Source organism: Atractosteus spatula, chromosome 11, assembly GCF_055471065.1.
Source record: "Atractosteus spatula isolate fAtrSpa1 chromosome 11, fAtrSpa1.hap1, whole genome shotgun sequence".
Lineage (NCBI taxonomy): Eukaryota > Metazoa > Chordata > Actinopteri > Semionotiformes > Lepisosteidae > Atractosteus > Atractosteus spatula.
Genome location: NC_142716.1, coordinates 48,923,875 through 48,951,671, shown reverse-complemented (window position 1 = coordinate 48,951,671; position 27,797 = coordinate 48,923,875). Strand labels below are relative to the sequence as shown.

Below are 27,797 nucleotides of genomic sequence, written 5' to 3'. Positions count from 1 at the left end.
AAAAACACGCCAATTCCAGGTGTTCTGTGGAAGGGACAGGGGAGCTACACGCCACTATTAGCCGAGAGAGCAGGTCGGTGTCGGTTTAGCCACTGTGAAGGAGTGGGTCTCTCCCTGCGCACTTACCTGTAGCCTTCAGCACCTGTGTCGCAGCTTGGGCGAACCGTCACTCCGAGACCCCGGCCTGTCTGCGCGCCGCAGAGGAGAGGCTCGGCCTGCTCTCCAATCGGCGTTTTCACCGAACCATCGGCTGGGGCTGATTAAAGCGTGTTTCTTGGTTTGTCCACACCAGAGCTCAGAGCTCATCAAGCTTTTGCATTTACGTACCGGGTCATAACAGGACTTCGACCCTTCCAATAAAATACCGCATCGATCCTTAATGGCTTAAAAAACCCACTGTAATTAAGCACTAGCCGGAGCGAAGACTTGCAATGGAGTGGAATTGAAGAGAGGAGTTCGGCTACCCTTCACACAAATGCTAATTAAAGGTAATTTGAGGAAATGACTATTGTTTTTCCCGCTAAATGCATCTTCACGTAATAACAAAAATTAAACCGGCTGTTAAACCTGGCTAATTGCAAGGTTACATTTCCCCCAAATAGTCGGAGCACTATTGACGCGTGAGGAGAAGAGCGTCTCCTGACAGGCCTAATCGGCACACGGACCGACCGCGTCACTTCCGCTGAACGGGACCGGCGGCGGTGCCGGGGCGCGGAGGCCGTAGGGGCTGGGTCTCCCGTCTCCATGCGGGGAGACACACGAAGCGCCTGCTCCACCGCGGAACACAATAACACGTCAACAACAACGAGTGAAGAGATTTTCTGAGATGCGCCGTCGCGTTTGAAAAGACCATCTGAGCTGTCCCCCCCCAGGTTTTTTAGGAAATTCTGATTCTGGGTTGACTCGCCCTTCGGTGGTACAGAAAGAGTGCGTTGGAAGTCAAGCGTAAAGGCGAGAATTACAACCTTGTAAACACATTTCAACAGATTCTGTGTCTTAAGTTCAATCAGCTACGCTAGGATGAGTTTATAGGGAAGACAATCAGAAATCCCCCCCATGCCGCCGTCTGCCTATCCTTAATGCACTGGATCAGTGTTACCCGGTCCCATTGGCTTCGCTGGCTTAATTAACTGTGCCTTGGTCAGGGGTAGAGGTCTGGCGTTTTCCAGCCTGCTCTGGATCCTAGCTGTACACGTGGATAATGATCGGGAAGAGGATGTGTAAGGGGGTGGGGGGGGGGTCTGCGCTCCTGCAGATGAAATGCAGCCAGAAAGACGCTATTCACCATCGTAGCGAATTCAAGCACCCACCCACCCCGGCAAGCAAAGGCACGGCGCACTTTCAATGAAAAAAAAAAAACCGACGCACGTCTACGAGCTCCAACTCTTTATCGAAAAAACAACAAATAGAGACCCTCCACCACCACCCCCTCGGTCCGGGCAGCTGGAGATCCCTGCCATCACTTGTGAGCGGCAGATCACGTGACGCGCCCTGAGCTTGGCGAGTCCGACCGCCTGCTCCCAGTGTGGACTTCAGTCTGGAGAGCGGAGTCCAGCGGGAGGACAGCACTGCACCGCACCGCACCGCACGGCACGGCACGGCACGGCACGGCAGCGCCGTCGTTTGGTTGCGTCGGGTCGCCCGGTCAAGAGGGGTGGCAGCCCCTGACTGCAGAATCTCCCCCGCTCGGCTCTCCCGTCTCCCCGAGGCGCTGCTGGAAACGCGCCGCCCCGCTTAACGCGCCTGTCCACGGCGGGTCCACAGCACTGCAAGCGCGGAGCCGGAGAGCTCCAGGAAAGGGGAAAGATTCTCGCTGGGCACCTCGGGCATCTTCAAAACCCAGACTTCTTGTGGAAGGTATTTCCCTTGTCGGTTCTGAACGAACACAGCAAACGTTTTGCGGTTGGGTGTGTGTGTTGTTGTTTTTTTAAGACAGAAGGGTTTAGGAGCTGTGGCGAATGGTTGTTTCGTCGTTGTGTTTAAACAATGCTCAGCTTTTAAAAGTACTTTTGGTCGCTTAGTTTATCTTGTGTCGGTGAGGCTGTGAACTTTACATCAAGGATATTATAAAGTCGTTAACGTTTAGGTACAGTTTTGAAAAACGAACCTAAAAAATGAAGGTATTTCCGTTCTGGTGTGTTTGTGGTTGCTTTGTCACACCTGGATGTTCCTTATGTCGGTGGTCTAGTGGGGGCTATGTTCACAAATAAAAATTAAACGAGACACCTATTTTTTTACTGACAGGCAGAAGTATTAAAATATCATTAAAGACCATATGGGCATCTGTATATCTCCCGAGGTGTGACGGTTTTTACCTGCAGTAGACTTGGGGACTTACAGTCACAGATCACCGCAATTCGTGTAAGCACAGATGCAGTTTCAATCTCGTAATAGTGGACCAGCAGTGAAGTTTTATTGAGCCAGAGTTGGTAGATTACAGAACACCAAAACCGCGCATAATTATTAGCGAGAAAAAGATAAATGACTACTTAGGATATTATTTTTTTTCGAACATGTGTCCAGGCTCTCCGGGATTCTGTCGTGTTTAAACGAAAGCATGTGTCATTAGCTGCTCAATGCGTCTCCTTGGTGCATTTGAATTTTTTTTGCCAGCAGTCAACTGTTTACAGACTGTTGTTATTCAGCTAACTCGGCTCGGCCTTCAGCCTGTAATAGGGGTCGGAATCACAGGCTCAAGTGCCCAGTGTGGATTCCAGCGCTCGAAGGGCGAGCTGTTAATTTAATTAATAATATATCTATATGCAAGATGGAAACCCTGTTTTCTCTTTAAAGAAGCCATCTAAACCGTGCAAAAAACCGTGCCTTTTCGTCTGCATGTTAAAAAGGCTAGAATACGCTTACGACTGCCTGGGAGTATAACTTCAGCACCTCGGACAGCACCCTTATTCAGAAGAAGTACCGATAACGTGTACGGTGTCTTCCCTCGTTGTTTCGCTCTTGTCCTTCAGTGTCTTTCCGTTTCTCTCGGGTTCACGCTGCTTTAAACCAACTGTAGAAAGTTAAGGGAATGTGAGCTATTTTTGTCAGCACCGCTCGATGCCCGCTGATGGTGCAGGGTGAGTACAGCACTTTCTTTTTCCTCTGCTATAGATTGCTCACGGACTGTTGCCCTGGCCCGCACGAATTATAGCCGAGACAGAAAGCGAGCGATTTGACAGGAACAGAACGTCCTCTGACACCGCTCGTTTAGACCCGAGAGCGACATCGTGTCCCCAACTCTGGTTTCAGATGAGCAGCGCGCGTTTCTGCCCATCAGACAAGACAGTAGACACACATCCTGATTCAAAATGTTTTAGAGCAGGCTTAACTGGTTTATAAAACTTGTTATCATGAAGAAACCAATATCTACACGTGATCTGACGAGCTCTTCTAAATTAGTATGGCAGTTAAGACTTAAATGAGTAGTACTGAAAACAGACTGTAAAGTTAATGAGCATTTGGTTGCAGAGGATTTCCAGACAACGCTATTTAACATGATTTATTTCATACAGCTAGGGGCTGGTTTGTTTTACCATGTTAAGTCAGAGGTCAGTGGGCCCAGAGAGACAGAATTGATTAATCGGTACGTTCAACAAGAAAACAACTCCCTGAATCCAAACACTGATATTTTCTGTTGAACACCATTCCTCAGCCACAACCAGGAATGCTACAGTAGACCAGACAAGCGTCTGCTTTTCAAGCTGGGCTGAATCGGGCATCTGCACTTGGGGAAGCACTGTAAGTGCAGGTTTTGAATCCAAACCAACACTAAATCATTTATTGTAAAGTCTGCAGGACTTTACAGGTAAAGCACTCTTGTGTCCTATGTAAGGATGGGGGGTTGCTTTATGTGTAATATAACGTAGTGTAGAAACAAGCTATATTTGGGAATCATTAATTTGGGACACTGTGTACAGTCTCCACTCTCACAGCACAGCATGTTGCTATGCAAGGAAGCTTGACGTTGCGCTTTGTGAAGTGTCTATGCAGAATTGGTTTAAAAAACGAACCAAGCATTTGTTGAAACTCGCACCTGTACCTGTGCAGGTATTTTTAAATCCCAAGTCTGTTGTCCCCCGCAGATTGGTGTCCTTGTACTGAGTCTGGCTCAGAAATTAGCAGCCCTGAAGCAGAACATCTGACATGCCACTTCTTTCCGTTTCTTGCCTTTAACAAGCAGTTCACAACCCATGTTAACCTCAAACATGTATACAGTATACTGTATGTGCATGTACTGTACAGTATATCAGATGGCTGTCTGATTTTGTGCTCTATGTTATGCAAATGCTGTTTAAATGGTTTATGCACAGAAACATGCTCTTGGTATCCATGTTTTAACTGGATTTTTATATGTCCAGATTCATAGGTGAGTTTGAAGACATAGCATGGGCCTAGGTAAGAGATTGCTTACTTGAGATTTGACAAGAAATTGAATGTATCCAAAAATGTTGGTTCATAACATACTGCTAAAAATACTGTTTAAAATCCATTTAATGCTTGAATGAAGGGCAGAATTACAAAAGTGAGTAAAAACAAAGTCATTACACATCAAGACTTGTGTTTCTCACTACCTGTTATTTAGCTCATGGACACTGAGGTGCTGGCACATAGTATGTTCAGTACATACACAGAACTGTACTGAACACTCTTTACAATCATGGTGAACACCGTCTGTAACTCCCAGACAGCAGAAATGTCAAGTGGCCTTGCAATCACAGCAGATAAATTATTCACACATGGAATTTCTGCTAATTTTCCAGCTGAAGGGATGTTCTGGGAAATAATTAACTTTGCTAGAATTAAATTATTCTCTGATTATATCACAGTTATTAATGAAGGCGATATCAAACCCACTTTGTATCTTCTGAGTTGCTTCAGAAACGTAAACCCGGTCCGCTTCCTTCAGGGAAGGTGACCAAAGCTGATTTTGCTAAAAAAATCCAAAATGTTCATCCTGGCTGACTGCCACTCATGGGTTACCCCCTCCCTCCTTCTGTTTTCAGTTCGTCCAAAAATGTTTGCTTTATGTTAATTGTGGCTGGCAGTCACATCGTTCTGTGTTCATTTGAAAATAAACAGAACTGTGAGCCAATTTTAACCCACACAGATTCAGACTGAAGACTTTCTAAGTGGGATTTGTTTGTGGTGGCATCTCAAAAGTAAGTCTTATTTGAAGTTCCTAAAATCAACATGACAGTCAACTGGATGTGTGTCTGGGATTATGCAATATGTTGAAAAAAATGTTTAAACACATTTAAAAAAAATCAAGAAGACTTCAGGATATTTCGGTATACTTCACAGCCTAGTCACAGCATGCCTGGCTCCTGCTGTTGTTGACAGTGTGCTGAGGTATTCGTTAGCACTCACTGATGCAGTTTTAACTTTGGGGGACATTTTCACACTTACATTCAGGTCTGTGTCCCGGAATGCATTGATTGGTGTTCTGTGCATCTGCTAGTTCTTCTTAAACAGATTTCCTCTTCTGTAGACAATGCAAAGTGGGATTTTGCACATTGTCAAATATCAAGAAAATTAAATTTCTGGCTAGGAACTGAAATCTGTTGCATGTTGAAGTGATAAGCCTCCATGCTGGGCTGAAGCAGAAATTAACTGCGGGCTCCTGCCCGACAGAGGCAGAGGCAGAGGCAGTTGTGCTTCTGGATACAGTATAGGTCCTGAGGGGAGAGTATGTGCCGCGGCTCCATCCTTATCATGATTCCCCACAATTTGCTGCTGTTGCGTGGAACAGACACGTATTGCCACTTGTTGCCACACTCTCCGTTAGCATCTGCTATTTATGCTTCAGTAGCAAAGGAGGTTTAATCGAGTAACAGACAAGGAGTCATTCAGTTCCCCCCAAGTCTTCCCTTGAGGTACAGTTGAAAAATGCAGACAGCTCTGAAGCCATTCAGAGAATGAAAGGTCTGTCTTATGTTTGTTGACTGATAAAATGTAAAAAGAAAACCGCAAATTAAAGAGCTCTGGAAGTCCCTGGACATACAGTATTGTAGGCATGAGCTCTTGCATTATGATGTTTTGCCAGCTGTCAGGCTTTGCCGTGTCAAAAGGAGGTTTGCACTTGTACCCTCTCCTGCTGTCAGTGTCTGTCAGTTCCTAATTAACTCTGTCCTTGAGGGTCTGGCTGTTGGGTGGCCAGCTTAGCTTGGATGAATCTAGTGGTGTCCAGTTGCTCCGGTTCAAATATATTCAACAAGCTGGGTCACTGCTCTGACAGCACTGGGACTTGATTGAATAGTTGTAGCTTCTTCACTTTTTCCCTAATTATATTTCTGCCATTCCTGATCATTTCTAATCAGTTCAAACGTTTTGAAAAGATGGTTTTATAAATTTGTTACTCTTTGTTTTCCTTTCACTGTCAAGCAAAGAGAGGAGTTCTGTGTGTGCATTTCCTGAAAGAGCTGATAAGTGCTGTGGACGGAATGAGTCCTGTTTTTTATTAGTCGTCTTCATCGGCACTTTATGTGTCTGTGACATGATGACTGACTACAGAAGAGCTCAAATGAAGTCCCCCTTTGACAGGTCTTCATTATGCTGTGTAAGAATTGCAGATGGTAAATTTCTGAGAATATGTAGCATGATGCTGTTTTATCTGCAGTAAGAGGCCTGAAAGAAATGGCCATGAAATTCTGCTGGTTTTAACAAATGAGACATTTGCTCTGTGGTTGAGCCCACTGCTGTGTTGCATGATTTAAATAACATAAAGGAAAACCTCTTAAATCTTATAAAGCACTCAGAGAGAAGAAAGGATTCAGTTTGCTAAGTAGTTTAAAAGCCTTGCCAGTCATCTTTTTAGATCTTTTCAGTGTTTTTAGAGCAAGCCTCTAGAGTCCGGGCAGGACTGGAAAAAGACCAGAGAAGCTTCATTTGCTACCCAGAGGAAAACAGATATAAGAGTTTTAGGGCCTTGTCTGCAAACATATTGCATAACAAACTTTTGGGGAAAAAAAGCCCATTTTATACCTACAGTACATGTCATCTGTACATGACTTGTTCAGAATGTCAAGGACAAACCATAATTCGTACCTTTTTTCAAGTGGTATTTCTCCAGTTCAACTTCAAGGAGAGGTTTAAATGTAGGATATTTAAAAAAAAATCAAACTAGTACCTATTTAAAAATGTGAATTTTTTGCTTTGCCAATATGGATGTGTTCACCTGACACCACCTCCTGGATTTACTATTGAGAGCAAAACAGTACTGTGCAGTACAGTACAACACTTTATGGTACAAATCCTTGATCACATCTGCCTCTGCTGCAGAAACTGAGTACAAGAAATTCCAGTTTCAGATTATTGAGGTAGTAAAAATGCTGTTTAACAGTGTATATTGTGATGCTACATTAATGGGCGTGAGACATCTTTTTTGCTGGTAAAGCATTTGCAGTCTGTGTTTCCTTCCCCTGGCTTGCTTTCATTCTGTGATCGACATGTCCTTAGTTAATCTCTTGGGATTTGCTGGCCAGCATTTAGAAGTGGAAAAATTGCTCAAGTGCAATATTCTGCAGCCAATCCAAGGGCGTTCTTAACCTTCAGTTTATTTAAAGGACATTTTGTTGGATTTTGTGCTCTGCAAGGGGAACTTCACTGGAAAGCTTAATGTAATTTCGGGAACGGGGTATTTACCACCTTTCCTCTGTATGAATCAGGAAACACGTAGTGTTCAGACATCCCTGTTCTATAGTTATGAACTTGAGTTTGTTTTTTTAAAGGAGAGACAGGGTCTCTGAAACTAAAAACACTGCACATTTCCAAGTATGTTATAGTTGAGATACTGTATAAGTCAAGTCATTTCAGGGCAGAAGACTTTCTTCTGCACACAGTGTTGTGGCAGCACAGAGGTCAATAAGACTGTTACATCTTGCAGGACAATACTGTGCCACTATAATTTAATGTAGCCCAAGCTGTGGTGGACTGACATCATAGTCACCAATCAGCATGCTCTGCAAAGGCAAAACAAGCAGGTGTCAAAAGTTTTGTAGGTCAGGAAGTCCTGAGTTCAGTGCACACATTTATCAGCAGCTCTCCGGCTGCACACTGCACCCCTCACTGCGTCATCAACAGGGGCTGATGGCTGCGTCAGCGTGGGGCACAGCCCCCGAGAGGGACAGCACACCCTCGTTTTCACACCCTCGTGATGTTTCCACAGTCTGGCCGGCCCAAGCCACCTTGTCCTTGGGCGGTCGTGTTCTTTCTGACCTTGCTTCAGAGAGAAAAACACTTTCCCAGGAGACAGGGCCTTGAGACTGCGATCCAGTGAACTAGGTCACTCGCTGCACAGCACTTTCATGCGCTTTGCTGAACACCAGCTCTGCGCTTGTGTGCAAGAGGGCATGAGTCTGGGCACCGGCCCCCCCTTCCTCTCTAGGGAGGAGAACGTCCAGACAGTGATGAGCAGGAGCGTGCGGTCAAGTGCGCTGCATGCAAACAGAAGGCAAGACTGCAGCTTCAAAGCATTGCACATACCCATGCAGTGTTCTTGTGAGGCGCGTGTACAGTGCTAAAACATTCAATAGTATGTACATCACAGGCATAAGACTATGAATATATATTTCAGTAACAATTGTGCTGACCCTTTCACTGAAGCAGTGCAAAATACATTTAGTGTCATTGAGCCATTGTATCATCTAGAGAACCACCTTTTGATATCCTTCAGACATTTTTAGGGTAAATGCAAGAAATTAATGTACCCGATGACGGTGCTGCTCCAGCGCTTGTGGTTTATCCTTCTTCCAAAAGCAATGCAATGTGAACATCAGCCCATTTAATTAAGCACGCAACAGCTTTAATGTGCACATACAACCTATCTGAGGAATTTGTCTCGAAGGAGCTGTGGTGCTGGATGTTGAGACTCTACTCCCCCATGAGCTTTCGGTTATTAATGTTTTAAGAGGAGACTGATTTAAATTGCAGGTAAAATGCCCCTCGCCATTAGAGAAGGGGGCATTTTCCTTTTATGTTTCAGCGTGGAATTAACCTCTGCTTGTCCCGTTTATACTGTAGTTCATAGGATATTTTTAAGAGTCTGAGAATGTGAATCACAGTACGAAGAAATGGATGACAATTCCTCCAGTTGTATTAAAACCCTAAAGCAACCCCAATGTGGAGGCACAGACAATGTTTGTGTTTTTATTGATGTTTGTTAATTGAGCCAGGGCTTTCTGTTGGTTATTTTAAGCAGTGGCAAAGCGGACGTAATTGAATTGGAGCTGATCAAGCCAGAGGCGTGATCATTGAGCAGAGAGAAAGGGGTTGACCTACTTTACATGAAGCCATAGCAGTCGGGCTCACCTCTCTGGGTGGGTCTCTGGGTGGGTCACGAGCAGGCTCTTCAGCAGGAGACCAAGACATCCGCTAGCCTCGTGGACATGAGGACAACATCTATCTAAAAACATTTAGACAAAAATTCTCCCTGGGCTGTTGTTTTATTACAAGTGTTGTTGGCTTTGGGTTGGAAGACGATTCCTGCCCAAGTGAGAGCTTATGTCTTTCACAAGATTGACCACGCTGTTCCCTTTACACATTAATATTGATGTAAAAGAAATGAACTCATTAGATCATTTAGGTAAGGATTAGAATTTGGTATTGACTCAGTAAGCTTACTGTCCCTCTCGGGTATCTGCCATATTTCTGCAAGGAGAAGTATAGAAATAAAACTGAGCTGATACTTTGTTGAGTTAGGATGATGTGCATGACCTGTAGCTTGCTTGCTTTTTATTATTTTTATGCTTACCTTCTGGGTCACTGCAGAGGACTGGACTGTCATTTCTTCATGACTGAGCTGAAGTGCGCAGACCACAGAGGAATTTAAACCAATAAAGAGAAGCACTGAGGCCAGGTCCGTTGCACGGGAAGTTCTCCTGGGGTGCTGGTCTCACGGAAACGTGATAATGATCTGGCGCGGAGCTAGTGTCTCTGTCCAGACACAGGACTGGTGAAGGACCACTGAACTCAGCTCTGAGATTTGCCTTCTGAATCAGGCCATTGCCTTCACAAGACTTTGCCTCAGGTTAGCAGAGCATGAAACTGCCTGCTATTACCCCTTAATCCCATTCCGGTTGAAGTGTGCGAGGCAGTGAGACGTTCCACTTTGTGTGTTTCCTGCAGCCTGACGACGCCCACACACGATGAAGAATTTCAGCGAATCCTTCTTCCTGCTTTAATTGTTTGTTCCCTTAACATCTTGACAGGGTTTATCTCCTACCACTTTCTCCAGGCACAGATTAACAGGGAAGACATTGTCAAGCCCCTTGCATTGAACAAAATGTACGGATGTACGGATAATTTTCTAATGATAAATTCAAATTCTGCAGCTTCAGGCCAAGAAATTGTAGTGGTGTAAGCTTTATTAGCATATGTTATATGCAAATAACAGGGTGGTTAGACCTATACTGTATAACAAATATATATTCAGCAACAAATATTAAGTGTATTTTTTCCTACAAACTTGTCTGTGGTGGAGTACTAGATTCACTTCACATCTAGACGATTGCTACTGTATATCAACGGAGATGACCAAAGATTTAAAAAACCTCCTTCAGTCATGAAATGAAATGACCTTGATCTACACATCCCTAAGGGCGGGTGACCAGTCTGCGTGCTGGCTGGCAGGACCGTGGCTCTTACGTTACAGCTCTGACAAGGAGATCCAGACATGAAGTAACCAGGGTCCTTGGCAACCACAGGATGAATCACTTCTGTCATTTTTCTGGGATGCAGAGATGAACAAGGAGAAGCAGAGGCACTCTGAGCAAAACACATTTAACCTGCCAAGACGAGGCACAGGCAGTCCCATTGTTGGTTTCTAAACCCTTGCAAAACCCGCCTGCTGGAACCCTCTGTTTGGAGCAGGGTAGGGGCAGTGGTCTGGGAGATGGTATTAAAAGTGAAAAGAAAGTGAAAGATTGATCATCCTTCTTTTTGCCTCTTTTCCTTCTGGCCCAGCTGGGGACTGGAGTAAACTTTGCTTATGGAGTAGCTGCTTTTGTTCTGAAAAACATCTCAATGCATTCTCTTACCTTTAACGGGTGAGGTGTTGGCAGACGGAATCTGTAACTGGGTTCTTTTTTCCTCTGGGACTGGTGTCTGTGACAGGGTTAATGCTGCGTCCACCATGCTGACATGTCTTGTGGGTGGCTGATGTGTGTGTAGGCGTTGCTTGGTAAAAGTTTGTCACTTCAACACAGCTTGATGCTTGTTTTCAAGACTGTAGTGCGATTGCTTTTTTAGAAAAAAAGCAGTACTTTTATTTATTCTTCAGCAGTTTTGTTTTTTTTATTTCGATTGACTCAGAAGACACAAAGTTGACTGCGTTGCTTAAACTAAAACGTTCATTAGGAAAGACAGCTAGCTGGGTGCTGCTGTGCCTCAGTTACAAAGCTCATGCTTCATACTTGACTGCATTCTCCCATGAACCTGCCTTGGCCTCCAATGATGTCCAAAGGAACATTTCCTGATGGGCAGAATCTGGCACACTGTCAGCAGTACTCCACTCTTTACCTATTCCCAGTAGAGAGAGAAGGTAGTCAAGCATTGGATCCTGTCATGTTTTAGAACAGTTAACGTCTCTTACAGGCTGTACCAGTCAGCTCCTGAAACCACAGCACTGGGGATGCGCTTTGCTTTGTTGTTGCTAGTTTGTTTTGTGACCCACTTTTTCAGTTTAACCTCGATGGCTGAGCGTCAGACAGCCGCCCTGGCCCAGAGTCCCCTGTGTCAGGGAGACGGCTGGCGGCTCAGCTGCAGTCTCTCTCCAGCCTGCTTTGACTCGGGCCACCAGCGGGCAGAGACGAGCCCTGTGCCAGGATACCAGGGCATAGGTGTCTGAGAAAAGACCAGCTTACACTGCATGCTTGAGAGCTGTGTCCTTGTGTTATTAAATTCAATAAATTAATAGTATTCATTTAGATTCCTTGATCGATTTATTGTAAGCTGGTGCATAACATAAGAAAGGTTACAAAGAGGAGCCATGCAGCTCAGCCAGCCCTTCTGACCGTTAGCAGTTACAGTAATTGATCTCAGGATGTTGGTATCAACAACATGGCTGGTTAGCTTATTCCACACTCCTGCAGTACACCCCTTTGTATTTAGAGGTACCTCCTGTTTTCAATTTCAGTGCTCTTTCACATAGTTTTCACTTATGTCCTCTGGTTCAGGTTTCGCTGTTTATCATGTAGAAGTCTGCGGGGTCGACTTTGTTGGTGCTTTTGGGGATTTTGAACAATTGGGTCCCCTTATAATCTCTGTTCAAGACCTACAGGGATTCAATTCTACAAACCTGTCAGTGTAGGGCATTTCTTTTTACCCTCAATCGTATCTGTTTATTTCTCTTTCTTTTGTTTTTTATATACTGTAAAACAGAATAAAAAGGATAGTGTGTGTCAAAGAATAAAGGAAATTAGTGACACTACTATTAATGCAGTAGTGCTAAATAACTGTACAATATTTTCAATATGGAAAATGTTGCTCTTGATGAAGAAACAAAAAACAGGGACAACATATGAATTTCCAATGACAAATTTCTTAAACTTCTGCATACTTTTAAAGAGCTCTACATTTTAATGCCTGCACTGGTGCTGACACCTGCACTGACAAATAGGAATCGATTTTCCGGATTTCAGAAAAGGCACTGTAAAATATTACTGACCATCTGCCCATTGCTTTCTTCTTTGTCCAGATCGTCTCCTCTGCTTCTAGCCTCATTATGCCCATGCTTACAATATCTGACAGCAGCAGTGCCTGCCATGCTTTTTAAAGAAGGAGGGGATTAAAGACAGACCTTTGTCTGAACTGCTTTCTGAGGAATCCCTGTGGGTTTCTCTATGGGTGTGCACAAAGTTCAAAAGAGCACATGATCAGAGTGCTTGTCAGAGTTGGAAACAAGATGCACGCATTACAATAGGTCACTTGACGTTTAATCACTGTTTTAACAGTTTTTCAGGATTTAGATGCTTTACCATAAGTGCTGGCATTCACAACCAGTGACCGTGTCCTGTATGTGTACGTGAAGAAATATGATTGCTGTGCATGTCTTAAGCACTTTTAACGAGTGTCCGTGTGTTACATGCATCAAAAGCTACAATTTCTGCAATGTAATTCTTTTATTTTAAGAAATAAAATGTCATGCTACTGCGTCATGCCACTGTGGTAGTTACTGGAAATAACTGAGAGGATGCAATCACTGCTGGTATAAAAGCCTGTACTTTTCCAGAATTCATCAGCACCATTGTGTATTTCAGGTACCTGCAGTTTTCCATGAACATGATGGAGTCAGTCTATAGACTTACATGATAGATTTATCACATATAATACTTCCACTGATAAAAACTACAATTTTTGCCTTGAAGTGGGAATTGCTGCAACATATTATTTTGGTTTCTGGCTTGAATTCAATGATAAGTTGATTCTTCAGTAGTATAATTGTACACACTAATATTACATATCAGTTCTGTTCTATCCTCAACATCTGTTTAATCTATATCCCAGTGGTTTTGCACTATTATTTTGATGAGTGTGAAAAAACAAAAACAGAAATAATTCAGATTTTTTTCCCCATCAATATTGCTCCTTTTTACTGAAAAAAAGCAGAATGACAATGCAAGATTAGGGGTTCTGTTTCCAACCTTTTTATTAGTTATTAAAGGTTATTATTAATAGTAACCTTTAGGAAAAATTACAGAAAATTTCTACATGATGCCCTTCAGATGTTGATTCTATATTTATGTTACTAAATGTTCAGCTACATGCAATGCATGTAAAAGACTGTAATTTTACAGAAGGCTTTTGTGATACTGTAATAGTTCATTACATACTGTTTTGCTGGATATGTTAAGTGTAGAATCATAAATCATTTGACAGATTTCTGGCTCACACATCTAATTAATATGCATATTTATGTAAATGGTTTCATTAGTCTCTTCCTCTTCCTGCTGAGTAGGTTTGGTGGCAATATGTCACTGAGACCTCAAGGAGACACAAAACATCATTAGTCATCTTCTTTACTGGGAGCTTCCTAATAAACCATTATATACCAGTGTGGTGAAAATGTAGGCTATCAGAACAGAAAGATCCACCAACTTATGTAAACTAATAGTTTCCAGATGACTGAGGAGTTAAAAGTCTGGTAAATTATCAAAGCATGGCTCTATCAGGAGATTCTGAGAACAGTAGGTGTAGTTGATAAAGCGCTGATGATAAGATAACATCACTTTATTGGCCCTATACAATTTCTTGCAATGGGAATTTGTCTTTTTGCAGACCCCAGCTTGCTCTCCATGAGACACACAGGCACACAGATGGGGAGAGAGAAGCTTGGGGTCAGAGCACAGGGTCAGACATTTATATGGTGCCCCTGGAGCAGTTGGGGTTAAGGGCCTTACTCAGGGGCCCAACAGAGTAGGATTCCTCTGCCGGCCACAGGATTTAAACTGGCAACCTTCCAGCTACAGGTGCGGATCAATGTGAGGCATAGCAATATTAATTTTATGGATACAATGGACGAGGAATATTTCTTAACACGAGAGTGCTAATTCACAAATGCACTGCAGTTGAGTATAGAACACTATTCTAAGAGATTATTACTGAATTCCTGCTTTAATACAGCCAGGCAGATCATTATCATTAATGAATTAAAATGGTAATGCAGTACAGATAATTGCTAATATTATGATGTGTGTATTATTAGTAAGGTATATGTAATTAATGTATTAATATATTACAGACCTGTATAACTTCCAAGTTAAAACTACAATATAGTACACTACAGATCAATATCATTACTCAATTCTGACCATAACACAACATTGTAGACCAATATCATTACTCAATTCTGACCATAACACATCACTGTAGACCAATATCATTACTCAACTCTGACCATAATACTACATTGTAGACCAATATCATTACTCAATTCTGATCATGTACCACACATTATAGACTTATCATTTGCGTTTATTTAGCAGGCCTTTTTTATCAAAAGCAACTTACATTTGCATCTGTTTATACAGCTATTTCAGTATACTAAGTACTTCAGGGGTACAACAGCAGTGCCTCATGTGGGAATTTACCTTCCTGTTATAAGTCCAGATGCCTAACCACAGCACCATGCTGCTGTGTCTTACAAACATGGCTATATTCCTAAGTGCATTTAAGCACATAACAGACCACTATCATTACAAAGCTACCAAATTACAACAAGAATGCAATTATTTTGTATTGAGTTCATCCCTGATATTCTGGACCACTTCTCCTTGCAGCTCATTTTTCTACCTGAATCCTCTGCTGGATGCTGTGTGGAATGAGCACATGTGGCAGGAAAGCCCTGACGTTGCTGAGCAGCGTGTTTGCTGTGTGTGGTCTGGGGCTGCTGGGCATTGCGGTCAGCACCGACTACTGGCTCTACCTGGAGGAGGGAATCATCCTGCCCCAGAACCAGAGCACAGAGATCAAGATGTCCCTCCACTCAGGATTGTGGAGGGTCTGCTTCCTGGCTGGTGAGTCCATTTCTCCCTCAGTAGCTGCTAATTTGTGCATGAAATGTATTGTTAACAGTTTGCAATGGCTGCCTCTTCATTTCTTTAGGCTAGTGCTAGACACATAGTTTACATTACTAAAACTGTCAGCATTTGTTCTGCTGTTTTGCATGTTTACTGAAAGATAAAGCTGACAGCAAGATTACTTGATAATTATTTGCGTGGTAAACTATGTCACCATCTGTGTTAGTGTTTGTATCGATAAGTAAAAGTATTAACATTTTGTGGGTTGCCTATTGTCTTACCCGTTTGTCTTCATTAGTTCTTAGTATGAAATATACCGGTGTGTCTCTGTTCTGCTGTCCTACTTAACAGTTTTAAGCACTTCAAAAGCAAATGAGGCAGCAATGGAAGGAAAAATTCTAAACAACTGTGACCATTCCTTCATTCCTCAGAAACGTGTTTTGACTCATTCATAGATTAGTATATAGTCATGGCAATATGTTCTGGTACTGTATGGACACTGATTATCTGTGAATGCTTGTCACCTGGTCACTCCCTCACCACTCTCCTGAACTTCCCTTTCACCTTTCTCCTTTCCCTGAGCTGTCTGCTATTCAACGTGTTTCCTCCACAGGTGACTTTAGATTTTGGTCTCAAAATTCAATTAAACCCCCAAACCTGCTTACTGTTTGTCTGATAGATAGTTGTTTCCTCAGCTGGGTATCCTAAGAAGCCAAGTGCAGTCTACTTGGGATGACACCCCAAAAACCCAAGAAGCAACATTAATTATTAGAGTTAAAGGGCCTTTGTGCTTTATTCCCTCCCTCCTCTCTCTTAGGTTGCGCTGGCAATCAGCATGGGCGCCTGTCTCAAGCTAATGGTCTCTTTAAAAAACCACATGGGACTCTTTACCTTTAGCAGGGATGTACAATAAGACTGATTAGTAGCATGGTAGCCTTTTCTAAATGCAGCCAAGGACACTAATTTTAATCATTTCCTCTGTAGAAACGCCGGCTACAGACCGAGTCTCCCCCTCCGTTAAACCAGGTATTGACAATGTCTGGCTGGAAGGCTGAGAGGTTTCTGGACTGCAGGCTGCAGTGTGTGATCGCGGGGTCTTGTTAAATCCAAACCGGGACAGTTCCAGCGGTTGACTCATTTTTGTAGTTATATTGACTCACCCCAGAAATCTGAAACAGCATACAGTACGTGTGTGACCCCTGCTAAAAATGCATCCTATACTATGCACAATCTGAAACAACTCCCATAAAAGCACAAGCTTAGGATTAGTGTTCTTTCAGTGTTCCTGGCCCTTTGAGGTGTTACACATGGTCAACCCAAGCATTTAATTAAAAACAGAAAATTACCATTTCTTTGGTAAAGATCAGAACCTCAATTTCCATCACAGGGTTCTGGGTTCATGTCAAAGCTCGTGCTTCACTAAATAGTAAGGTTTCTAAAAATAACTTATAGCAACAACAAAGTTTCCAACCTTAAATTTATCTCTAGCTTAATTTGAGCTATTTCTATCTTGAACCTGTGCCAGGGTTTGTGCTGAGACTCCTTCTCGGAGCCCTGATCTTATTGATTAACCTCTTATTGATTATTGCACTATGTACAGTATACATAATGTATTAAAGAGGGAGGTGAGAGAAGCCATGAGAAGCCTCTGCTGGCCCGCTGCTGTCCGATCTGTCTCTGTTTGCATTGTTAACGAGGTGTCCAGTGACTGAATGATTGAAAGCAGTGCTCTCCCCAAGTGCTGATACTGTGCTGCATTTTCATTCTGGTGTAGAATGTTAAGAAACTGCTGTGTTTTTGGATGGAACTACAGTACAAATACAGTACATGTTTATCATTAAACATGTGAGTGGTGGTAGGCGTATGAGAGAATAGAAGACATGAAGTCTGATAAAATCTCTAACCTCATATCCTATGAGGAGGACAGTTTAGGCCTTTATAATTTACTGGACCAAGACTGCCACTATTAAGCTGTTTTCAATAATTTACAATGCTCACTTCTTTTCTGTTGTGAAACCTGATGCTGATTTTTCCTCATTACATTTCATAAATAATACATTTCATTTTTTATCCATGTTTGCCCCAGAGGAAAAGCCCAAGTTCCACTTGATTTCTTTATCCTTTCATTTCAAAGGCATGACTTGGATTTTGTATTGCTACTGTAGCAGCAGTAGTTAGGGAAGCAGCAGCGTTTCAATCAACTTTAGAAGCACTGTCTAATTGAAACTGGTCAGCTATCTATAAATGTAACCTAAGAGGAGACTTACAGTAAAACAGTGCAATGATGTTTCCCTAAAATCTCCAGAAAATGTGAGAACTATATTTTCTACTGCTAGCTTTAAGATGCAAACTAGACTTTCAGATTATCAGGAAATGTCTTTGCTTTTCTTCAGGCTTCTTGAAACATATGCAATTATCAACTAATAGGGCAACTAGACATACTGTAAAGCAAAAATTAAAATCCTCACTCAATTGTTTTAAATGCATCATGCTTCAGTATAAATAGACATCCTGCAATGCTGTCATCTCAGCTCAGATGATGAGCATCCTAAGCCCCTTGGGGCTTGCAGTTTGAGATTGCTAAAATCGCCATGGAGAAGAGGCTGAGATCTTTATCCAATAATACAGTATGGTGTCAGAGTCTCCACAGCACCAGCATGGTTCTCTGATGTGAAAAGACAGTCTTTCTCCTCGGTGAATATTAAAGCAAACACTGCGCTACTCCTCATCAAGAATGCTGTTGTGAAAAGCATCTGTCCTTCCAGGGTCAGGGTCATAGGACATCCAGCATGGATAAGGTGTAGTACACCCTGGATGGGTTGCTAGTCCATCACAGGGCACACATTGGCACAGACACACACACACACACTCACACCAAGGCCAGTTTTCCCTGAAGCCAATTCATTTTCCAGCATGTCTTTGGACTATGGGAGGAAACCTGAGCACATGTAGGCAACCCACACAAACACAGGGAACACACACACACAAACTCCACACAGACAGTACCTCAGGAATAGAACCCAAGGCCCCAGAGCTGTGAGGCTCCAAAGCTAACCACTGCACTTTCCGTTCTGCATTTTTCCCAATGCAAAACAAATACAACCAAAATATGCATCAAGCCCATGTCGGTGCAGGATATAGTCCTGCAGCTCAGTTTTATTCTACTTACTTTGCACTGTCCTGAGACATTCAGGTTGCATCTAAAACTTAATGATTAACTTAATTAATGATATATTGAAATGCTGCACACCCAATGACATTCAAAAATGGACACAAATTCATAAGAGATGTGCAGTGATTGCTAACCTAGTGGGGGTCACAAATGGAAATTTAAGGCCTCAAAAGGTGAAAAGTAGAGAAGAAGCATTGAAGATAAAAATAGGAGACATTTCTCGATGCAAAGTTTAGCCGAGGTCTGGAATTCACTATAGAGCCAAGTTGTTGAATTAGATACTCCTCCGAGAAGCAGCTCTACAAGTTTCTGGGATATGTTTAGATATGAACAATTAACTTAATTAAGCAAACATGGGTCTACCTCTATTTGTGGAACTTATGATCCTGTGTTTTAATAGAAATTAGACAAGTTTAAGCAAGAACTTGAAGTGTGAAGTCACTGAGCTTCATTATAAAAGATCTCAGACTGCAGCTCAGTGAAGCAAGGCCTAGTAGTTTCAGTCAGGGGAAGGCTGACTGCTTCATTTGGATTCGTGCTCCAAGCGTCTCACTTCGTTGCACAGGAGTAACGAGGCCTAAATTAACTCTGCAGAGCAAAGACTTAACACACAATGAAAGTGGGGGGGAGAAACGGGCCCAGAACTTGAAGGACGCTCGCTGAGAGAGCAGTCAGCTTGCCGGAGATGCAGCACGCGGCGCAAGACTTGGAGCTCGTTACGGTTGCAGCTGGAAACACAGCCATGTCATGACAAGCAGACTCTGGGCGTCACTGGAGCTGAGCAGATCTTGTGGAAGCAATTTATTTAGATAACCCTCCCCCGTCTGCTGCACCGTGCTACCATCTCACAACTTAATCATCGCCTTGCGAAGTGTTATGTGGGCAACGTGCTACAAGCTGTTGTCATACTTCACCTAACTTTTGATGTGACCAGCAAAATGCTGATTGCTAGCTGGCACATGGAGAATTGCTCTTGTTAAAAAATCACAGAAAAGGATATTACCACGATAGCACCATACTGTATGACTCTGACGTTCAAATATGCTACAATCCAAGCACTGCTGTTGCATGTTCAACATAACTATAAGGCATTTTGTTGTGAAGCTTAAGATCATGATCTCAAGGGTCATGCTTGGGGAGATGAAATTATCTGTGTGTAGCGGCTGGAATAAAGAAAATAACACCCTTCTGTTTATTGTGTAAACTAAAATAGAGTGGCAGTGAACAGTAAGTGTGGGAAAGCATGACTACAGAACAGAAGGATGTAAAGTCACAGTAACTGTGTTAAACTGGCATGCACGTAGGTTTTAGTATATTCAGGTGCAACATTAGTTTATTCATTGTAATTCTTGGGGGTGTCAAAGGCAAAGGATTTGATTCATGAAAGTGTTTCTGACAGTGCATTTTATTTGTTCAGTTGATGTTACTCATGTGTTACATATTTTCAAAATCTAAAAGTTGAGCTTTTTTGTATATTTGGTCAGTTGAAAACAATATCACTTCACTGTCACTTTATGAACTTCCTCTTAACACTAAAAACACTCATGCAAGCAACTCTGGCTTTCTTGCTCTGACTTGGGCTGTTCCTGTTGTGGCACGTAGCTTCTACATGTGTCTAAGCTGCCTGTCACTTGTGCTGAAACGATTTCTGCTTTGTGTTGCCTGTCTCTCAGGGGAGGAAAGGGGACGATGCTTCACGATAGAATATATCATGCCAATGAATGTACAGATGACATCTGAGTCTACAGTCAGTGTGCTAAGTGAGTGATGATTTATTCTTACTGTATATGTTTGCTTATGCATTTGAAGCTTTCATGAAACACTTTTAGTGGAACCTCCTTAATAAAACGCTAGTGTTTTTACAAAACAATCTTTTCAAACGTATTTAATTCTGCTATAATGGCGCCACTCGCTTCATACAGCTGCTGTAATGCAAACTCTAACACATTTTACAATGTTCCTTCACACTGTGCTTTGAAACAGTGCCCTCCTGTGGTGAAGGTGCAGTAGGTCAGTGTTGAGACCAACAAACAGTAATGTGCAACACTGGTAAAGATCCATCCCTTTCTCACCCTCTGTAGTATTAAATGGAAACATTCCCCCTAAATAGTCATTGATTTAAATATGTTAAGCTGCTTTGTGAAATTACCCTAAACTCAAGCAACACTGCAGGGTAGATTCATTGTGAATTTTAGCATCCATTGCAGTAAACTGATCATGGACCTGGGGGTTATTGTCATCAATGATCATGTTTTATCGATAGCAGTTCAGATCTCTGTAATGTTTTTATTTCTGAGCAGTGCGATTTTAGTTAGACAGATATCGGTCTAAATGAAGACGTCAAAGGCGGAACTGTGTGAGAGATAAGAAAATTCTTATTTTACAGAAATGTCAGTTCAGCCGGCTTCAAAATGGCATGAAGCTCAAAAGGCCTCACTGTGTCTCCTGTAACTTATCTCCTAATTACGCTTTATCTGTTCTGGCTTGAAGCACATTGAGATCGCACGTCTGCAATAACCTACCGGTGTAAACAAGGTCCTGCTCTTGCTCCTCTTTCCTGTCCTCAGGAATGAAATATTTGTCCAATTTTCATGGAGGAACTTCTTTTTGGGGGGGAACATACATTCTGCACTCGGCATTATGCTCTGCAGTAATGTTTTTTCAGCAAGATAAGTTTTTCATCCGTCTCATTGCGATAGCTTTATCCGAGAGCTGCAATCTGCCTTTTCTCTTCGGAACCAGGAGGATGATGTCCTTCAGATGTATCCTTTACCAACACCTCTCCTAGGAGTTTCCTCTAGCTCTAGATCCAGAACCTGCGCTCACTCCTTCCCACTGCTCTTCCAAGGGCTTATCACAAGCATGCTGACTTCCTGTTTAATGGGAGAAGTCCCTCTTGGGAGGGTAGGCTGGCGTCGGGAGGCTGGGGTTGTGCTCCTCCACTCTGGGATCATGCCAGACAGAAATTCCTGTTACTGCCCACCCATGGGGGGGACAGCATGTGCCTGCAGAGAAAACCAGTCTGGGTACCAGAGGGGGCATTTTTTAACGCAGCTTTCCCGTGGCTTCTCACCGTGTTCCTGCAAAAAACTGAAAAGCACAGAAGGCTGTTTGCTGCTTGAAGACACCCGAGTCTTTTGAGCGCCATCTCTCTGGATTGCCTCTTATACGACATCACTGTCACGTTGCGGACTTAGTTTTATCCCTAAAACAGCCACAATACGAGCTGCAGCACTGCTGTATTTGCTCCAGGGACGTTCACACCCTGCAGGCAGCTGTATAGAGACAGAGCTACTGAAAAAGATGTCTGACACTGCTGTGGTAGAGCATAATAAACTTCTCCACAGGTGCCTGGTAAACAATTTGGGAACCTTGTCTGCAGTTGCATGTGGTCACGAGTGGAGCTACACTATTACTCTTAGATCTTCAGCTCTGCTTCCTGTAATTAAATACACACAAATACCCTGGCACCTTAAAATGTAAACTACTTTGTATTCACCTACTTTTAATATATCAGGATTTATATATTCAATATTTTTATTTACCTTTATGTAATACTTTAGCGTGGGTGTCAAATATATTTTTTCTTCTACTGTGTATTTTTTCTTTGCAATATTTTAGATGTGAACTTTATTGAAATGAAAAATGGACTTGATATGCTTAGCAGATGCCATTGTCCAGAGAGACGCTTAGTGCCTGGATTGTGGCTGCGAGCAGGTCAGCAGGTGCCTGGTGCTGCGCACACACTGCCGTGGACTCCAGGGGAGCCAGCCTGTGGTTCCTCACCACGCTGACCCTGTGTCCTCTCTCCTCCAGAGATGATCCGCTCGGCCACCCCCTTCCCGCTGGTCAGCCTGTTTTTCATGTTCATCGGCTTCGTCCTCAACAACATCGGCCACATCCGCCCCCACCGGACAATCCTGGCCTTCGTCTCCGGCATCTTCTTCATCCTGTCTGGTGAGCCTCCGCCGGCCTCTACCTGTAATCCTTCCATTATTGGCAAATTCTTATTCCGACATTTAGATTGATTTCCGTCTTCATCCGCATTTTAATTGGTACCGAAGATTGATACCGAGATGTGAACAAATATCTTGCTAATCATTTATCGACCCAAATATTTTGTTATTTTAATCATGAATTGGCAACAGTTATAAAACCAACTGCTTGGCGTATAAAATATATAGTTTTTACACCAATATATTTATATAGAGGAATCCCACTTCGTTGGGCCCCTGAGCAAGGCCCTTAACCCCAACTGCTCCAGGGGTGCCGTATAAATGGTTGACCCTGCGCTCTGACCCCAAGCTTCTCTCCCTGTCTGTGTGTCTGTGTGTCTCATGGAGAGCAAGTTGGGGTCTGCGAAAAGACAAATTCCTAATGCAAGAAATTGTATATGGCCAATAAAGTGATCTTATCTATACTTCCTTTCCAGAAAATGCGCCGTCTTGCTGTATACAGCTAAAACGGCCCCGTGCTTGAACTTCCTGCACGTTGCACTGTGCATCTGATTGTGTAGCTTGTGGAGCCCTTTAATAGGGATTAGCACACTTACAGAGAGCAAGCCTGTTAGCCTCTCCTTTTGCGGACGGGTTTAACCTGGCCTCCTAGAGAATCACCACATCGCTGTGTGCTCACTGGTAGGATTAATGAGCACATTTCACTTAGACTCAGGCTCTGCTGTATTGTTTCAAGAGATTTACACCCCAGTGTTCACAGCTGTCACAACTGGCACATGGCTTATATCCCGGTAAAGTCTGTTGGCTCTTGACTAATGTCATGCTGATGGTGGGGTTTCATTTTGTGCTCACCAGTAGAGACAGTGATGAGAAATCCAGGGTCCCTGTGTCTCCAATGTGCAGCAAAGCCATGAAACCTCTGTGATGCTTTGTGATCATCCACAGTGTGGCTGTCAAGTACTGCAAAAACGTGAACAACTAGTATGGAAATGTGAAAGGTGGTGCCCCCTGCTGGAAGCAGGCCAGACTCATTGCAGCACCTCATGCGACACTCTTCTCCTGTATACTGAGCGCTCCTTCTAAACTCTTCCCTGTCTCTGCGAACCAGGCCTGTCCCTAGTTGTTGGATTGGTGTTGTACATATCCAGCATCAACGATGAGATGTTAAACAGAACAAAGGACAACGAGGCCTATTTCAGCTACAAGTATGGCTGGTCCTTCGCATTCGCTGCCATATCCTTCCTGTTAACGGAGGTAAGTGCTCCTTCCCGTTTTGTACACCCAGTGGGTCTGTGGATCGCAAAGAGCCGTTTCCACAGCTCTCACCTGACCGAGCCTCCTTGTCTTTCAACTGTGCTGCAGTAAGGTTTGCCAGCGCACTGACAGTGCCAACCACAGGACACAGTCTGACCTTTTCGCTGTTCTGTTAATGCCCTTTCCTTTTTACAAGATGACAATGACAAGATGACAAGAAAAAAATAAAAGGCGTTATTACAGTAAAGCCATAGAAACCAAAGTCAATCCTGCCCTATGCAAAAAGAATCCATTTGGAAAGCCGTATCCCAACCGTTACCCTTGGGATTAGATGCACACTCGAGTCATCATCTGCACTCTGTCCAGCTCCAGGGACAGAGCGCTGTCTGACTCAATTTCTGACATTCTGCCATGTGTGCTGGGCATGCCCGCTGCTGGAGATCTAGGGGTCACCTGGCTTTGACTGGGAATGAGAACGGCTTAACAGACTAATTATTACATACCTAGTACTATACTGAACCAAATACTGACTCAGTTGGTCTGGACAGCCACCGTTCCCAAGTCTTTCATCTCTGCACAAAACCCTGCTCCCCAGGAGTGAGGGGTACCATCGTCATGAAATATCGACCTCATCTGTGTATATAATACCTTGATGGGTCACTTACAACTTGGCTTCAGATGATTCCCCCCTCCCTAAAAGTTACTAATGCCAGTGAAAGGGAACATGTGGAACAGGAACCACATGGAGGGGAGTAAAATGTCAGTGGGAGGCGCTGGCTGCTCTGCATGCTCCGCAGCTGATTTCCCGGCTCTGTGCCCTGTTGGCAGAGCGCTGGCGTGATGTCGGTGTACCTGTTCATGAAGAGGTACACGGCCGAGGAGATCTACCGGCCGCACCCCGGCTTCTACCGGCCGCGGCTCAGCAACTGCTCCGACTACTCCGGCCAGTTCCTGCACCCCGACGCCTGGGTGCGCGGGCGCAGCCCCTCCGACATCTCCAGCGAGGCGTCCCTGCAGATGAACTCCAACTACCCGGCCCTCCTCAAGTGCCCCGACTACGACCAGATGTCCTCCTCGCCCTGCTGAGCTGGGGGGGAGGGGGGGTGGGCGGCGAGCAGGTAAGGGCGGGGGGAGTTTAGCAGCCGGCGATCGGCGCTGCCAACCACGCTTCCGATAACATCGCACGAGGGAACCGCGGAGTGGTTTTGCCAGGAAAGGGGAGTCGATGCCTTTTTCTGTACGTCTGTGTGTGCGTGTGTGTTTTTGATTTGATTCTGATCCCGTGATCGTGCGTTTCCTGTCGGGCGAAACGCACCTGGCCTGCGAACGGGAGCGAGCCCAGCCCGGGGGAGAGCAGGTCGTGTCCACAGTAAGAAGACTGCGCACGGCGACGCAGACGCTCCTCCTGGCCTTTTTACATTCATGCTGGCAAAACAGAGATTCGAGTGTTTGTGTTAATCCAGCGAAAGATGCTTCGTGAAAATGTCACGTTACCGTTTGTCAGCTGCTCAAACATCAGCGCTTAAAAGTTTTCTGCAAAGGAGTGACGACAAGAGCTCGAGTCATACTGCAGTCGAAAACCATTTCTCAGCATTTCGCTTTCGATTCTCTGTTCCGGCTTTAATTTGTAGGTGGGGAGAGGTTCTTTGGCATAAAATTATTATTTTTGTAAATGAACATAGTATTACAGTACATTTACTAAATGTGATTCTCTTTCCGGGTTGTTTAACGTCCACCTCAGGCAAGGTGCTTATAAACTGCAAAATGTGCAAACAGCCAAGTTGGTCTAGGGTAGTCTGTATTTGTGTCAATACCTTCAAGCACTTGTTATAGATCACATTATATCATGATATTAATATAATGATGACTGGTAAATTTACAACTTTTTATTTTAACACTTATCATAAATCGTTCTTTTAAGGAGCCCCTTCTAACAGTAAACACCATTCTGAAAGCACATTGCTGTTTCAGTGCAGGCAGGTCTGTTCCGACAGCAGAACAAGGCAAAAATACGCCACTGACAGACACCATTGTTGAGTTTCTACAAAAGTACTATGCGACTCGGTGCATTTTCGTTACCTACAGTATTAAAAATAAATAAAATCCAGCATACTTTAAAATGCACATTTTACTAGCATAAGTTTATATGTAATTATGTGTAATAATTTTGAAGGGATATAAATACAACACATAGGATATAAAAATTAGTATTTATACTTTGGATGTGCTGGAAACATGCTAATCGCATGTACAGACCCATCAAAATGTAAGTATTACAGAACACCAGAGGATATATGGACTGTGTGGCAGGTCAACATTTCTTTAACATGAATTCTTGCAAAAGAACAACTACATAGTAATTTTATATTGATGTAATTACAACTCATGTGCTCCAATATACAGTAGCATTCGCAGGCACTGACTTTGTTGTGCTTCAATGGGATTTTCAACAAAAAGGAAATGGAAATCTTACAATGTAGTAAGATGTTTTTTTAAACATGGCAATGATTTACTTAGGAAGCTGGCGGAATTACATTTTTCTTACATTCTTGTGTTTTTAGCAAAGCTGCAAGTTTGTTTTTACATTGTTTTAAATCGTTTTTTGTATGGTTTAAGTTTGCCTCTGTAATTGAATGTCTTTTTTCTGAAGTAGAGGACAAATAGCCCCAATATTCACACAAAGCCAAACATCAGCTCCTGCTTCCTCCACTGTTCTGACCTTAACCTTCACCCTTTACTGTATTAATACACTTTCTCTGTACAAGGAGAATAGTTAGTGCTGTGCCTTCTGCAGGCAGAAGGGTGGCGGACTAACCTATAATTCACTTGTTTGATTCTCAGTCATACTCTGTTTTGACGTGTGGGTGGAATTTCAAAATGACTTCTGAACGTGAATTCACATCCACCAGAGATTTCCACCTCCCCCTCCACGCTTTGAGGTCTGGAGTCCAGCAGGTTTTCTAGTTGTCCTTACGTTACACACTGCTCATCACCGGGGAGAAAGGAGAAACTAAACCAGTGAAGGTGTAGCGGCCCCTATGCTGTTGATGTAGAAACCTGTGGGAATGTCAGCTCCAAGGTTCGGCATTTGAAAGCCCAGACCCATACCTGTCTATTGCTACAGGATCCCACAGTATTGATCCAGACGTTGTGCATTTTCCTGTTAGCGTTTATCATTGTCCGCAAACGCTCCACAGGGATTTACACAAATGAGGCCCACAGGTCATCGTTACACTGCTCCTTTGAGGCAAGCAGTACCATTCAAGTCTACAGCCATGAGCTCCCACAAAACACGCGCAAGTCTTAATGCAGTGCAGGTTTGAGACACAGGTACGTTTTTCTTCCATTTATACTTCTTTTAATACTAATAATTTACAATTGTTTCTTTTCCGAGTTCCACATCAACCCATTCCTATTCCTTTTTTCTCATTCCAAAACCTTCTCTGGGACTTATGTATGAAGACGTTTTTATGTCCCATCAAACCATTTTTTTCTGCAGTCTTAATATTGAATTCTAATACTCTGTCTATTTTTCTCATTTTAAAATGGGTTTGTTTAATGATGTGTATATAAAAAGAAGTGTATATATATATTAAGCATAGACTTTTATATAAGCTTACAGCAGTTGTAGATGGTTTAATATTTTGTAAGCACACTTGGAGCAACGAATCTGTAACCTTATCAGTATGCTTGTAATAGCTGCTTTCCATTTTGCAGTGCATATTTTCAGAATGTGAGCTTTTGCACATGTTGTAATTAAATACAGTACTGTAGAAAGTATATAACTTTTGGGAAACAAATACTGTTGTTATGGTTGTTCTTTTTACAAGCAGTCATTTTTGACTGTTATTGTACATTTCTGTTTCTAAGAAATAAAGTAACATTGTTGTGTTTATTAGTGCA

The 27,797-nt window shown here is 43.2% G+C and overlaps 1 protein-coding gene across 2 annotated transcripts; it reads left to right on the top strand.

Annotated features, from left to right (window-relative positions):
- The first annotated feature begins 1,172 nt into the window (after window positions 1-1,172).
- On the top strand, window positions 1,173-27,797 carry LOC148824269 (voltage-dependent calcium channel gamma-5 subunit). Of its 2 annotated transcripts, XM_088927875.1 has the most exons (7): window positions 1,173-1,857; window positions 15,273-15,509; window positions 16,497-16,538; window positions 20,358-20,444; window positions 22,501-22,641; window positions 23,749-23,894; window positions 24,723-27,797. In XM_088927875.1, the coding sequence occupies exons 2-7, from the start codon at window positions 15,302-15,304 to the stop codon at window positions 24,978-24,980; spliced, it is 882 nt and encodes a 293-aa protein (XP_088784001.1). In that variant the 5' UTR covers window positions 1,173-1,857; window positions 15,273-15,301; the 3' UTR covers window positions 24,981-27,797. The 2 variants fall into 2 exon arrangements, with proteins under 2 accessions (XP_088784001.1, XP_088784003.1); XM_088927877.1 differs by lacking the exon at window positions 16,497-16,538 and having other exon boundaries at window positions 1,528-1,857.

Coding starts and splice junctions, on each gene's coding strand:
- LOC148824269 (XM_088927875.1), top strand. CDS start 15,302: ATGCTGTGTGGAATGAGCACATGTGGCAGGAAAGCCCTGACGTTGCTG. Junction 15,510..16,496: donor GAGGGTCTGCTTCCTGGCTG/GTGAGTCCATTT, acceptor TTTCCTCTGTAG/AAACGCCGGCTACAGACCGA. Junction 23,895..24,722: donor TATCCTTCCTGTTAACGGAG/GTAAGTGCTCCT, acceptor CCCTGTTGGCAG/AGCGCTGGCGTGATGTCGGT.